The following is a 14,369-nucleotide window of genomic DNA, read 5'->3' as shown; positions in this document are numbered from 1 at the left end:
ATGCTGGGAGTTGTAGTTTTGCAACAGCTGGAGAGCCGTACCTTCCCTACCCTGCCTTAGAGCAATATTAAAGGAGTCTTCTGAAACACTCTTATGCCCATCATTAATCCAATAGTCTAAGCAAATGATGTTTCTTAGGACCTTGTTGAGCTTTCCATTAAAGGAATAGTCTGGGCAGAGCTGAAACCTCGGGGCAAATTTACTAAGCTTGTCTAATAGCCTAAATTTAGATCGTGCATTCTAAAAATGTTACAAATTTATGAAAGTTGTGATCAATTTGATACATTCTTAGACACTTTTGACTAACTCTAGTCCATCCCTTGGTGGTGTCATTGTAGCATACGATGGCGTCTTTAAGTCACATCCTTTACCCTTGTTAAGCGAAGTTCAAAAAGTGTCTAAAACATATTAAAAAAGTCATTTGTGGCATTTTTACTACTAATTAAGCCAGAATCTGCCCCTGGAGCTTAGTCAATTACCCCAATGTATTATTCCTGTGGGGGGGGGGGGTACACTAAAGAAAGCCTGCAGGATGCATAAAGTGGTTTTCCCATTGTAAACACTTATCCCCAACCACAAAATCATGAAAATGGGGGTCCACAGGTTCCCCTTGAGTGCACAATGTAGATGGAGTCACTACTTCCGGGACCGCTATCTGCCATGGCAGTGAATGGAGCAGTGATCGAGCCTGCACACAACTATTCTATTCAAATGGGCACTTGGGGGTATTTGTCGGGCCCCATTCTCGTGATGGGTTGTCTCACCCAATTGTTGGACCCCCCAGTGATCAGACATTTCTGGGGTATCTCATGGCTAGGGGATAAATGTCATTCGTGGAAAAACTGTTTCCTGGAAACGCTGTGGGAAAAATCACGAGGTTACACAGTATCTGCAAAGTGGATGGGATTGATGCAAATCCCATCCCCACTTTGCGGAAGAAATCGCAATGCGTTCACGCAGCGGTTCTCCCCACAGCGCTTTAGGATTACATTTACGGCCCGTGGAGCCTTAGGCTAGAGCCCCACGTTGCAGAAACGCAGCTTTTTTTGTTGCAGTTTTTTTGAGCCAAAGCTGAGAATGGCTACATAAGGAATGGGAAATACATAGGAAGTTCTTAGACTTCTCCCTTCTGTTCAATCCACTCCTGGCTTTGGCTCCGCAACAAAATCTGCAACAAAAAAAGCTGTGTTTCTGCAACGTGGGGCCCCAGTCTTAAGGGAGTGTTCAGATGTACAATATTGACGCTGTATTTGTCAAGCATAACATTTCTGTTTCAGGATTTTGAAGTGGATTATGGTGCAAAAATTGAAGCTAAATTTGGAAAAGAGTGCCCTGTATTTTTCCTTTATCGGGCAGGGCCAAGTTCCAAATTCTGCGAGTGGATTCTGCCAAATTTCATTTCTAATTCCACACTGATGGGAAAGGAGTATTTTCCGCCTCCGGTTCATTTCTTCCGGAGCCTCAGCCTGATATGGAGTTTCCCTTTAATTAACCCTGTTTCTTGTATTGAGAGCCGGGCACCAGGCGGGGCACATGAGCAGTCGCCCTCTTGACTTTGGCTCCAGATCAGGATGACGGCCGCTAACACCGGGCTTGGAGGCAACGTCTTTTACCAAGTTGCGGATTGATTCGCCAGTTTGCTTTAGACTTTTATGAGTCAATACTTGAATACCTTTATTTATAACAATAAGAAGCACAAACATTGGCGGAGATGTTACTTTATATAGATACAGCATTATAATACGATTGGCCGATTGGCATGTGTGTGAATTCAGGGTTAGAGAAGACGCACCTTAAATATCTTATTATCTGCTGTTTGCAGAGAGAAGGCTTAAATTTTAATGGATTATTTAATGCAGGGATTACCCCCCACCGGACTCCGCAGCACTTTGTTCTGTCTTGTATCAAAGCGTACGGTCGTGTTTGTTTATGCTTTATGCCAACAGTGAGGTTTGTGTTTAGCGCACACCTCGTAAGACACAAGAACTGTCAGTGTAGCTAATGGGTTTTATTGTGTATGATCATGACTTCTCTATCTGGCTGAACCGCCATTGCTATACTTTCGGGAACTTTGAGTCAAAAGTGATTCTATGTCTCCTTAAAGGCCTGAGGCCTAGAATTTTGAAGCCAACCCCCAGAAGAAGACGCGTCCCTGAAGAAGATGGAGGCAGCGCTGGAGATTTCTCTTGCAGAATTGGGAACGCCCCCAGTGCTGCGAGAGAACTCACTTGCATTCCGACGAAAACCGTGATTTCTACGGAACGGCGCGGAGAAGACATCTAAAGGTAGGAGAAGAAGAGCCTTTCTTATGGCTATTCCTACATGTTAGGGACAAAAATTTGATCTTAATGATAGGATCCCTTTAAAGAGACATCACCTCGTGGTGTACAGGGACACATATACTCTGCTAAAAATTCTGGGAAAGGAATATACAAATAAGTCCTCCTTGGGAGAAACGTAAACATGCTCTAGCACCACCTATTAGAATGCTGATCCCTATAGATCAATGCCAAGGTCAGGAAAAAATGGACAGCAAATGGATGGCATCCATGTGCTATGTGTGACTGTATTGGAGCTCTATGGTCTGCAAAATGGACCAAAATAAAGCAGCTCTCTACTCTTTTTGGCCTGTGCAAAACAAACAGAGGTCTGCATGCACCTATTAAAAGAAATATTCATGGTTAGCATGGAAATCACACGTAAATAAGGTCTAATTGGCGGATCGGTAAGGCTAAGGCCCCATGTAGCGAGCGGCAGCAAAAAGGCACTGCGGGAAAAAACTACAGCGGCAACACGTGGGATGTGAGCCTAAATAAAGCCTAAGGGTAAGTTCACACGGGATGTTTTGGTCAGGATTTTGAGGTCGTATCTGCCTCAAAATCCTGACCAAAAAGACGGCTCCCATTGAAATCAATCGGAGCCGGTCATGAGCGACATGCTCATTCTTTCAGGCAGATTTGCCTCGCGACATCCACCTGAAGACAGTCCCTGTTGACTAGGCCCATTCATTTGGGCCTAATCTAGAGCGGAGTTTGCGACTGGATGCCAGTACACTGCACCATCATCCAGTCACAGCTACCCGTATTTTGGACCGGAATGTGAGATGGCCTTCGCCTCAGGTTCCGGTAAAAAAAAACCCTGTGTGAGCTTACCCTTAGACTCCATGCACATGGCCATACAGCAGAAAGCATTCGGATTACTCACACATCCAAATACGTTCCGTCATGCACTTAACTCTATGGGGGGCTTTTGATCTGCAGGACAGGACCTGCTCAATTTTCATCAGAACAGACCATTAGACGCCCCCTTGGGTTGCACCCTCGGTCGTGTGCATGGAGCCTAACTTTGCATAGCGTGAGACTGAGTAGTCCATTCCATCGAACCCAACCCAACGGCACCCTAAAATATTGGTCAGGAAGGGCTAAACAAAATTTTCAGGTCCTTTTCGAATTTCACCTTGTCTTTTTGTAGAACATTCCTTATGGCCTGCTATACGTAAGATTTTTTCCGTTGCTAGCCATTTATTGATGAGGATATTAAGCAGCGTTAATGTATTTTTGAGAATGAAATTATACTCCCGGGAGGTATTTAAGGGTACAGCCGCAGGATCAGCAACAGGTTAGAAGAAAGGGAATTCGAGCAAAAGTGGATTGTACTGTGAAAGGGCCGTGCGTCGCCTGATTTGTTTTCACAATTCTCGCCACCTGTGAAGCCGTTCTGATAGAACACAGGTTTTCACTTTAACTTTGAGATGAAAGGCGTGCTGGTGGTTATGCCTTCCGTATGCTGCAATGTGCTGCTAAAGTATATCCCCGCTGTTCTCCATGAATTGATTGTGAGTTTATTTCTCCTTATGCCGGAGCGCTCTGCAGCATTTCACGGATAGACTTTGAGTTTTTAATACACAGCGATGCTCGCCACCTGAGAGACAGTTCCGATGGGACACTGAGTTCATCTTCAGCTTCAGGCTGGAAAATAAAAGATTTGGCTGGGCGACGCAGGTTCGGTTTTCATTCTTCCGCTTTGTCAGGTTATTATGTGTCGTTGCTTCGCTCCGTGAAGTGGCCCCGATGGTTATCATATTTTTTCACTAACGTATTACTGGTATTAATAGACATTTAGAAACATCCGATGTGTTTATGTGTTGGCAGAGGTTGCAGTGGGGTATCCGGAACACGGGAATGGATTGCAAGTGTTTGTCTACTTGTCCAGAAGGCTCGTAGCATTTCCATGTTTAGGGAAGATTATGTACGGGGTGACCCAAAAAGAATGGTGCGAAATTATAGTGTGGAAGTCACAACCGAGAGGATAGAACATGGAATGACGCACTAGCCATGGTATATCGATGTACTGCACATTAGATATACAGGGGTTGTCCCATTATGGACACTTATCTCCTATCCACAGGACCGGGGATAAGGGTCCAATTGCTGGGTGTTAGGACTGTGTAGCAGGTGCAGCCAAGGTATCAAGGTCACAGCCTATTCCTGTTACTGCTCAGTCCAGCATAGCAGTGGTTAATCCTTTTGCACCTGGTGGGTGTGGTCAGTCTGATGACGGACACTGGTGGCAACCTATGAGCAGCTGGCTTGGGCACCTGAGCTAGCTGATCAGGGCCACCTTCCCTCCATTTAAGGAGGCAGGTTTGGGCAGCCCGGTGTTCTAGCCTCAATTTCATGTTGTAGACGTTAGTGCAAGACATTAGTTTGGCAGCAAGCTGCCTTAGTTAGGTAGGTAGTGAGAATCTCAACCTTAACTTAAAATTGTGGGACTCCTCCCCTTAGTTAGTATTGTGGGAACTCCTACTTTAGTTAGCCTGCTACCTGTAGTGCTGCAACAGCAGGTAGCTGTGGTGGGTGCAGCCCAGAAAGCTACTGGGAGCACACGGTCATAGTTTGTGTTTTGTCTTGCAGTGGAGTAACTGCAAGACTTGGTATTCATTTGCGGCTGCTCTGTCCTGCAGAGATCATTCTATAAGTCCCTGTCTGTACCCAGATGGTGTTGTAGCTCGGCAGTGACATTAATTGTCGGACCTTGTTCACACCAACGTAGCTCTGCGGCTTAGAGTCCAGTTGGGATCTGCTGGCTATTGTTTATTTTAGTTTTTTTTTAAGATAGCCTGATGACCGTAACACTGGGTTCCTCAGTGATCAGGAGGACCGGGACTGAATGTCTTCCTAAAGTGAAAGGAGCTCCGGTGCTCTTGTGTGATCAGTACTCCATTGACTTCTACGGGGCTGCCGAGACTGTAACCTCTACACTGTCTACCAATAAGTATTTGGACACCCGCGGTAGAATAGAAAACATTTCTTCCTATCCAATAGTTGGTAGACCCCAGCAGACGCTCCTTACAGATGGGATTGATGGACACAATAGTCCCGGATGCCTGGTGACACTCCTGGTGTATGTGAGCCATCGGTTGGGTGCGGTTTCTCTGGCCAGCAATCGTCGGTCTCTATCTCCCAGTTTCGGGTCTCTGCTGACTCGAGGCACATTCCCACAATCACTGTTCATCTTCCACCTCGTAATCACATAGGCCACAGTCAATTTTGGGTAATTCAGTTCGCTTGCTATGTCCATTTCTGTGGTACCCTACAATTAGCCCTTTCTCGAAATTGGACAACTCTGCACTTCGTGGCATCTTACATGCGACTAATGCCAATGCACTAATGCCAATGGTGTTCCTATTTAACGGCGGAATGGGTGACGTACATCACGACCGCAGATATTTTCATTTTCATGGGTGTCCAAATACTTCTTGGTATACAGTGTAGCAGCCCCCTGCAGCCCCATAGCCCATATTCCTGTTCACGGACGAACACAGCGATCAGGCCCCCAGTGATCAGACACTTATCTCCTGTCCTGTGGATAGGGAATAAGTATCCGTAATGGGACAACCCCTTTAAAATAATAAGCAGGATGGTGCCCTGACACATTTCCATGTTGATATTTGCCGATACCTAAATGAAACCAGAACATTGGATGGGCCACTCCAGAAACAACAATTGACCATTGGTGCACTGACCTCCACGATCACCAGATGTAACACCCTTCAACTTCTGCCAAAGATTCCCCCAAGTTGGGGAGATTTTTGAAGACTGGCATTATTATCAACAGTCTTCATAACTCCTGAGCTGGCGGAGGGTGCACAAGGTGCATACGTCCTCATAAATTAGGTGCAACCTCCATCGGGCTGTTTGTCTGCAGGGAAATGAATGCCAACATCATCTACGCCATATTTCTTGTGGAAATGATCATCTACACTACATCTGTACCCTCGCCTCCTTTTCGGGAAAGTGGCGATGGTGGTGCCGAAAACAGAAACTTGCACATTTTCTTTTGCAAAATAATTTGTGACTTTTTATGCCTTGTATGGCAAAAAAATTGCTATATAAGGTATAATAAATCTGCTCCAGGATGTCTGCCCACTTCTCAACCACAGGATCTGGACAACCTAAGATGAAGCATCAAGGAAACAGTGGAGTCAGAATCCGAGGATATACCGGCCCGTGTCTGGACACAAGCGGACAACCGCCGACACGTTTGCAGTGTCACCAATGGAAATCACGTATAGATAAACTTGGATGGATAGCGCGACTTTTCTATGTAATATTCTCTCGGCTATGAATGTCAATTATACCTACGGAAACACTGGCAGTTTTCTTACAAGTTTAATGAAAGCAGAACGTCCGCAGAGGATCCTTGTATTGTATAGTGGCCAGCTCAGTGGGAGCTGAGCTGTAGTAACGTTGCACGTTCACTATATAGTGTACAGAGCCATCTGTTTCTGTATACTGTAGACTACCAGACCTGGCAGCAGTCCCGAAGAGTTTAGAGGTGCGGGAGTTAGATGACAGTCTTGACCAATGAAATATTGAAAGCCTATCCTGAATATAAGCCTGGAAAAACCCTTAAGGAAGTGGCCCCAAGTTAGGGTTTGCTGTGGCCCCAGGGTTACTTATTAAGTCCCTGGATGAACTTATTAAAACAATAACCAGGAACCAATGGTGACATCACAACTGAACATTGAGAAAACGCTGGCTCTGTGGACTATATTTCTAAGGCCCCATGTACACAACCAAGTGCCATCCAAGGTGTACCGATATATCAGCAAAATGCACTTGGATGACACTGCGGGGAACACCAGACATGAGGAGCAGCATTATTCGCTCTCACTAGCAGTGTCGAATTGTAATAATACATAGAATTAATGGCTCAACCAGTAGTACATGGGCGAATCGGGTGTTCTCTTTCTAAGTGACTCTGGCCCATAGGACATTCATAAGCTGTAAGTCATCTCCAGTACAAAGTCAGCCGTCGTATGAGTCCCTTTATGGAGTGTAGGCTTCAGTATCACTCTGCTTTATTTAGCATATTGGTTCATGTCATGTTCTTAGCTTATCCAATACATTCATTTAAGGGAATATCCTGGGTAGGAAAAACATGGCCGTTTTCTTCAAAAACAATGACACACCTGTCCATGGTTTGTTTGGGGGGTTGCAGGAAATAAGAAATATTCACTTCAATTGAGCTGCAATCTCAACACCTGTGCTGTTTCTACAAGAAAGCAGCCATATTTTTTGAATCCTAGTTGACTCCTTTAAAGGGAATCTGTCACCAGTACCCAGCGAAAAAATGCTGTAACCTATCTATCTGCAGGACTGGGGTGATATGCTGGGTCTGGTGACAGTAACCTATCTATCTGCAGGGCTGGGGTGATATGCTGGGTCTGGTGACAGTAACCTATCTATGTGCAGGGCTGGGGTGATATGCTGGTTCTGGTGACAGTAACCTATCTATCTGCAGGGCTGGGGTGATATGCTGGTTCTGGTGACACTAACTTATCTATCTGCAGGGCTGGGGTGATATGCTGGTTCTGGTGACAGTAACCTATCTATCTGCAGGGCTGGGGTGATATGCTGGCTCTGGTGACAATAACCTATCTATCTGCAGGGCTGGGGTGATATGCTGGTTCTGGTGACAGTAACCTATCTATCTGCAGGGCTGGGGTGATATGCTGGGTCTGGTGACAGTAACCTATCTATCTGCAGGGCTGGGGTGATATGCTGGTTCTGGTGACAGTAACCTATCTATCTGCAGGGCTGGGGTGATATGCTGGTTCTGGTGACAGTAACCTATCTATCTGCAGGGCTGGGGTGATATGCTGGTTCTGGTGACACTAACTTATCTATCTGCAGGGCTGGGGTGATATGCTTGTTCTGGTGACAGTAACCTATCTATGTGCAGGGCTGGGGTGATATGCTGGTTCTGGTGACAGTAACCTATCTATCTGCAGGGCTGGGGTGATATGCTGGGTCTGGTGACAGTAACCTATCTATCTGCAGGGCTGGGGTGATATGCTGGTACTGGTGACAGTAACCTATCTATCTGCAGGGCTGGGGTGATATGCTGGGTATGGTGACAGTAACCTATCTATCTGCAGGGCTGGGGTGATATACTGGTTCTGGTGACAGTAACCTATGTATCTGCAGGGCTGGGGTGATATGCTGGTTCTGGTGACAGTAACCTATCTATCTGCAGGGCTGGGGTGATATGCTGGGTATGGTGACAGTAACCTATCTATCTGCAGGGCTGGGGTGATATACTGGTTCTGGTGACAGTAACCTATGTATCTGCAGGGCTGGGGTGATATGCTGGTACTGGTGACAGTAACCTATCTATCTGCAGGACTGGGGTGATATGCTGGTACTGGTGACAGTAACCTATCTATCTGCAGGACTGGGGTGATATGCTGGTACTGGTGACAGTAACCTATCTATCTGCAGGACTGGGGTGATATGCTGGTTCTGCTGACACTAACCTATCTATCTGCAGGACTGGGGTGATATGCTGGTACTGGTGACAGTAACCTATCTATCTGCAGGACTGGGGTGATATGCTGGTACTGGTGACAGTAACCTATCTATCTGCAGGACTGGGGTGATATACTGGTTCTGGTGACAGTAACCTATCTATCTGCAGGGCTGGGGTGATATGCTGGTTCTGGTGACAGTAACCTATCTATCTGCAGGGCTGGGGTGATATGCTGGTTCTGGTGACAGTAACCTATCTATCTGCAGGACTGGGGTGATATACTGGTTCTGGTGACAGTAACCTATCTATCTGCAGGGCTGGGGTGATATGCTGGTTCTGGTGACAGTAACCTATCTATCTGCAGGGCTGGGGTGATATGCTGGTTCTGGTGACAGTAACCTATCTATCTGCAGGGCTGGGGTGATATGCTGGGTATGGTGACAGTAACCTATCTATCTGCAGGGCTGGGGTGATATGCTGGTTCTGGTGACAGTAACCTATCTATCTGCAGGGCTGGGGTGATATGCTGGGTATGGTGACAGTAACCTATCTATCTGCAGGGCTGGGGTGATATACTGGTTCTGGTGACAGTAACCTATGTATCTGCAGGGCTGGGGTGATATGCTGGTACTGGTGACAGTAACCTATCTATCTGCAGGACTGGGGTGATATGCTGGTACTGGTGACAGTAACCTATCTATCTGCAGGACTGGGGTGATATGCTGGTACTGGTGACAGTAACCTATCTATCTGCAGGACTGGGGTGATATGCTGGTTCTGCTGACACTAACCTATCTATCTGCAGGACTGGGGTGATATGCTGGTACTGGTGACAGTAACCTATCTATCTGCAGGACTGGGGTGATATGCTGGTACTGGTGACAGTAACCTATCTATCTGCAGGACTGGGGTGATATGCTGGTACTGGTGACAGTAACCTATCTATCTGCAGGACTGGGGTGATATGCTGGTACTGGTGACAGTAACCTATCTATCTGCAGGACTGGGGTGATATACTGGTTCTGGTGACAGTAACCTATCTATCTGCAGGGCTGGGGTGATATGCTGGTTCTGGTGACAGTAACCTATCTATCTGCAGGGCTGGGGTGATATGCTGGTTCTGGTGACAGTAACCTATCTATCTGCAGGACTGGGGTGATATGCTGGTTCTGGTGACAGTAACCTATCTATCTGCAGGGCTGGGGTGATATGCTGGTACTGGTGACAGTAACCTATCTATCTGCAGGGCTGGGGGTGATATGCTGGTTCTGGTGACAGTAACCTATCTATCTGCAGGGCTGGGGTGATATGCTGGTTCTGGTGACAGTAACCTATCTATCTGCAGGGCTGGGGTGATATGCTGGTTCTGGTGACAGTAACCTATCTATCTGCAGGGCTGGGGTGATATGCTGGTTCTGGTGACACTAACCTATCTATCTGCAGGGCTGGGGTGATATGCTGGTTCTCGGTTCCCTTTAGAAAAAGCAGCAGTCAGCACCTCTAGCCATATTTGGAAATTTTCCAAACGTTCTTCTACAAATGCGTATTTTTATTTCTTATTTTATTCTTCCAGGGACAGGCGATGGTTTTTGCTCCACCAAGAGGGAACACTTTAAACCAGTTTTGCAATCTAGCAGAAGCGGCCGGCTTTTCTATCCAAAGACGTGAAAATTATGATGAGCACATTTCCAACTTCCACTCCAAGGTTGGTTCTCTGCTTGCGACAGATAATACTTTAATCCACATTGCATTCTGAAAAGATCATGGTCTTTTTGGCAGGTAACAAACGTTTGATTAAAGCGGTCCTTAGGTGAGCCGCTTCTAAACAGCTATTTTTATGTGTGATTAGTTTTTGCTGTTAAACCGCCCTTTATCTCTCCATGTCTAGCAGGGTTTAACACGAGAATCTCCTCGCCGAGTTACCATAGGAAGAATATTTTTTAAAAAAAAACATCCTCCACGTCCCGTCCGTGGTTATTTGTATGACACGTTGTATCCAGTCCAAAGTCAACAAGCGGCTGCAAATAAAACAAAACCCGAACGTTCGGCTAATCTGGAGTGAAAAATGTGTCGAAACAAACAGACGGCTAATGTCTAATTGTGTCGTATCATACCTTAAATCCTTATCTCCGGTTGCTTTATGGTCGGGTCACTTGGCAGATTCAGGCTGCTAAATCTCGAAGCAGAATTTCACAGCTGCGGGGTTATATGTCAGATCGAGGCGCCGCAAGATTTAGGTCAAAAGCACTTATCTGTGATTTCTAAGCTTGCTTACATAAAGCCACTACTCTCCGATATAGGCTCCTTATTTGTAGGTAGATACTAATGAAAAGCGGAGCGGGGACGCCGAATCTCAGGCTGGATATCATGTGTGTGTTACAACGTAGGACACTTGCATTAAAGGGCGCTTAAAATACAGGCTTATGTAGATTACATTGTCGCCGACCAGCGTGCCAACCGTTCCAACCTGCCGGCGGTGACTGCAGTGATAATGGCATGTTATCTTGCCAGTACATAGGTTGTTCTCTACGATGTAAAAGCAAACCACCGGTCTCCTTGTAAAATTGACAAACATGGCAGAATTAGGAAAGGCCACATGTAGCAAAATGCGGCTCGGGAAACACTACAGAGAAATGCGGTGGGAGAAAAAAAATTCACGTTTTTCATTTTTGCCTCCCCACCCCCATATGAGTCTAAGGGACCAAGAAATTTCCACCAAGAAATTTAACATTTTAGGCCTGGCCCGGACATCCCATAGATCTAGGCTTCTCACCAAATCTACAAAATTGAACACAAGGTTCTTAGTATACATATTGATCACTTCTTGGTGACCTCTGCATAGTGGGGTCCTTACTGTACTGGGTGCGGTGCTACATGGAAGCCACCACAACACAATGCCCACAGGGGGAGCGACCCAACAGTCCAGCAACACCCCGGGTGCCAAGCTTAGCCCTCAGGCTCTGGACCACACCACCCTACAGGCACAGCACCACAATAGAGGGAGACACCATGCAGCACCGCACCATGTCAACCCATATCTAAAAGTTTGCCTTGCCATATGGCCTCAGCCAGTAGATCCAGTAGATGGAGCCCGTATGGTCATTAAAACATCTGGGATGAATTGGTGGAGGCATCAGGGATCCATCAACTAGTTCAGTTTTCTGACTGAGACCCTACAGTAAGGTAAACTTTTTGATCTGTTCACATGGTACAGTGCTACATGGTTTCTGTTGTTGCTCTTGGGTGGTGTGGCCCAAAGTCTGAGACTTGTCCTAGCAGCAGGGGTGTTGCTGGGCTACTAAGTCGCTCCCCCTCTTGGCACTATGTAGAAGCCAAAACTGCGGCATTTCCTCAACGTGGCCTCAGCCTTATGGAGGACCTTCTACCAACTCCAACTGATTCTGGCACATTTGGAATTTTTTTTCTCTAGCCCCCGCCATTCCTGAGCCATCAGTGCTGTTAGTTTCAGCACAATCATACTTTCTATTGTTAGGTGCCGAGAGAAGAGAAATAGTTGCTCAGGAAGAGTGTGTGTGTGTGGGGGGGGGGGGTAGAGCAAAATTTCTAACTGCACATAAGTCAGTGGAGTGGCGCCTACTGATAAATGCAAAAAGTTGGAGATGGTGGAGGAGGTGACATATCCTCTTTAAAGGGTTTTCCCACTTTAAAAAAAATGGCGCCACTGGCGCCACACATCTCCTATACTGTGATCAGCATTAAATTAGCGAGGGTCTGACTGCTTGGAGACCACCGATCACCAGAAAGGAGTTCCCATAGCTCTAGTTCTTTCTGATGTTCTCTATTCAACTCTCGGGGTCTATGGCCAAGTATTAGCTCTCAATTATTTCTGCTGATCCATAGAATTGAATAGAGAGCCATAGATATGCACATCCTTCACTCTATTCACGGAGAGAGTGTCAGGACCCCCTTTCTAGAAAATGGTGAAGGTCCCAGTGATCAGATCCCCTCTACTGATCTGATACTGTCAATAGTGTCCCTTGGATAAATCTTCAATTCCTGACTCATGATCGTTGACCAATGTGCCCCCCACAATCACTGGAAAGAACCCCGGCAATAGTACAAAAGGTGTCAATGTCTCAAAAACCACTTTGGGGGAAATGTATCTCCTGTTCAGGGCACCATTGATGTATAGCCTAAGGGGTCGGAGTCCCACTGATCTGTTAGTAGGTCATCAATATTGGGAAACTGGTAAACCCCTCTCGAGTTCATCGTCACCTCTCTATTCATTCTTGTCTGGAAAGGGGTTTCGGCCACCCCTGTTTTGTAAAGAGAAGAGCATAACCTTTGGTTGGGCTATTAGAGTAAATGATCATAAATCTGTGGAAGATGGTGGCCATGACCACGTCACACTTCTTGCAACAACTATTTCAGGAAAGTGGGAAAGGTGGCGTAAAACAGAAAACTGGCATACAAGACAAGATAAATCCGTCCCAGTACGTCCATATATTGTATTATTCCAATTCAGGCAAATTGTTATCCAATTACGTGTCCCAGTAGCCAGAAGCTACTGATAAGAAAGTGGTGCATGGGACAATTAGCCGCGGAATCCGCCTGAAGAAAGGGCAGCCTGGACTATGACGTGGATTACGCACCATAATCCGCCCCCACTGTGCCCGAGTGAACGGGACCTTAGACCTGCCATACAAGGATTTCAACAGATACGGACTGAACCATCTTTTTTGCTCACAAAGTCCAGGAACTTTGTAAGCACCTTAAAAAGAGTGTATTTCCAGCACCCAGCATATCACCCCAGCCCTGCAGATAGATAGGTTACTGTCACTAGACCCAGCATATCACCCCAGCCCTGCAGATAGATAGGTTACTGTCACTAGACCCAGCATATCACCCCAGCTCTGCAGATAGATAGGTTACTGTCACTAGACCCAGCATATCACCCCAGCCCTGCAGATAGATAGGTTACTGTCACTAGACCCAGCATATCACCCCAGCTCTGCAGATTGATAGGTTACTGTCACCAGAACCAGCATATCACCCCAGCCCTGCAGATAGATAGGTTACTGTCACTAGACCCAGCATATCACCCCAGCTCTGCAGATAGATAGGTTACTGTCACTAGACCCAGCATATCACCCCAGCCCTGCAGATAGATAGGTTACTGTCACTAGACCCAGCATATCACCCCAGCTCTGCAGATAGATAGGTTACTGTCACCAGAACCAGCATATCACCCCAGCCCTGCAGATAGATAGGTTACTGTCACCAGAACCAGCATATCACCCCAGCCCTGCAGATAGATAGGTTACTGTCACCAGAACCAGCATATCACCCCAGCCCTGCACATAGATAGGTTACTGTCACCAGAACCAGCATATCACCCCAGCCCTGCAGATAGATAGGTTACTGTCACCAGAACCAGCATATCACCCCAGCCCTGCAGATAGATAGGTTACTGTCACCAGAACCAGCATATCACCCCAGCCCTGCAGATAGATAGGTTACTGTCACCAGAACCAGCATATCACCCCAGCCCTGCAGATAGATAGGTTACTGTCACCAGAACCAGCATATCACCC

The 14,369-nt window shown here is 46.5% G+C and overlaps 1 protein-coding gene across 1 annotated transcript in view; it reads left to right on the top strand.

Moving 5' to 3' along the window:
- Window positions 1-14,369, top strand: part of CAMKMT (calmodulin-lysine N-methyltransferase) — a 308,776-nt gene that overhangs the window by 271,951 nt on the left and 22,456 nt on the right. Inside the window, exon 10 of the mRNA XM_075267047.1 lies at window positions 10,388-10,519. Coding sequence (XP_075123148.1) covers window positions 10,388-10,519 — 132 coding nt within the window. The remainder of the gene's footprint in view (window positions 1-10,387; window positions 10,520-14,369) is intronic.

The sequence above is a fragment of the Leptodactylus fuscus genome, chromosome 3 (genome assembly GCF_031893055.1).
Source record: "Leptodactylus fuscus isolate aLepFus1 chromosome 3, aLepFus1.hap2, whole genome shotgun sequence".
Classification (NCBI taxonomy): domain Eukaryota; kingdom Metazoa; phylum Chordata; class Amphibia; order Anura; family Leptodactylidae; genus Leptodactylus; species Leptodactylus fuscus.
The sequence above is the reverse complement of the archived record's forward strand: the minus strand, read 5'-3'. Positions and strand labels throughout refer to the sequence as shown.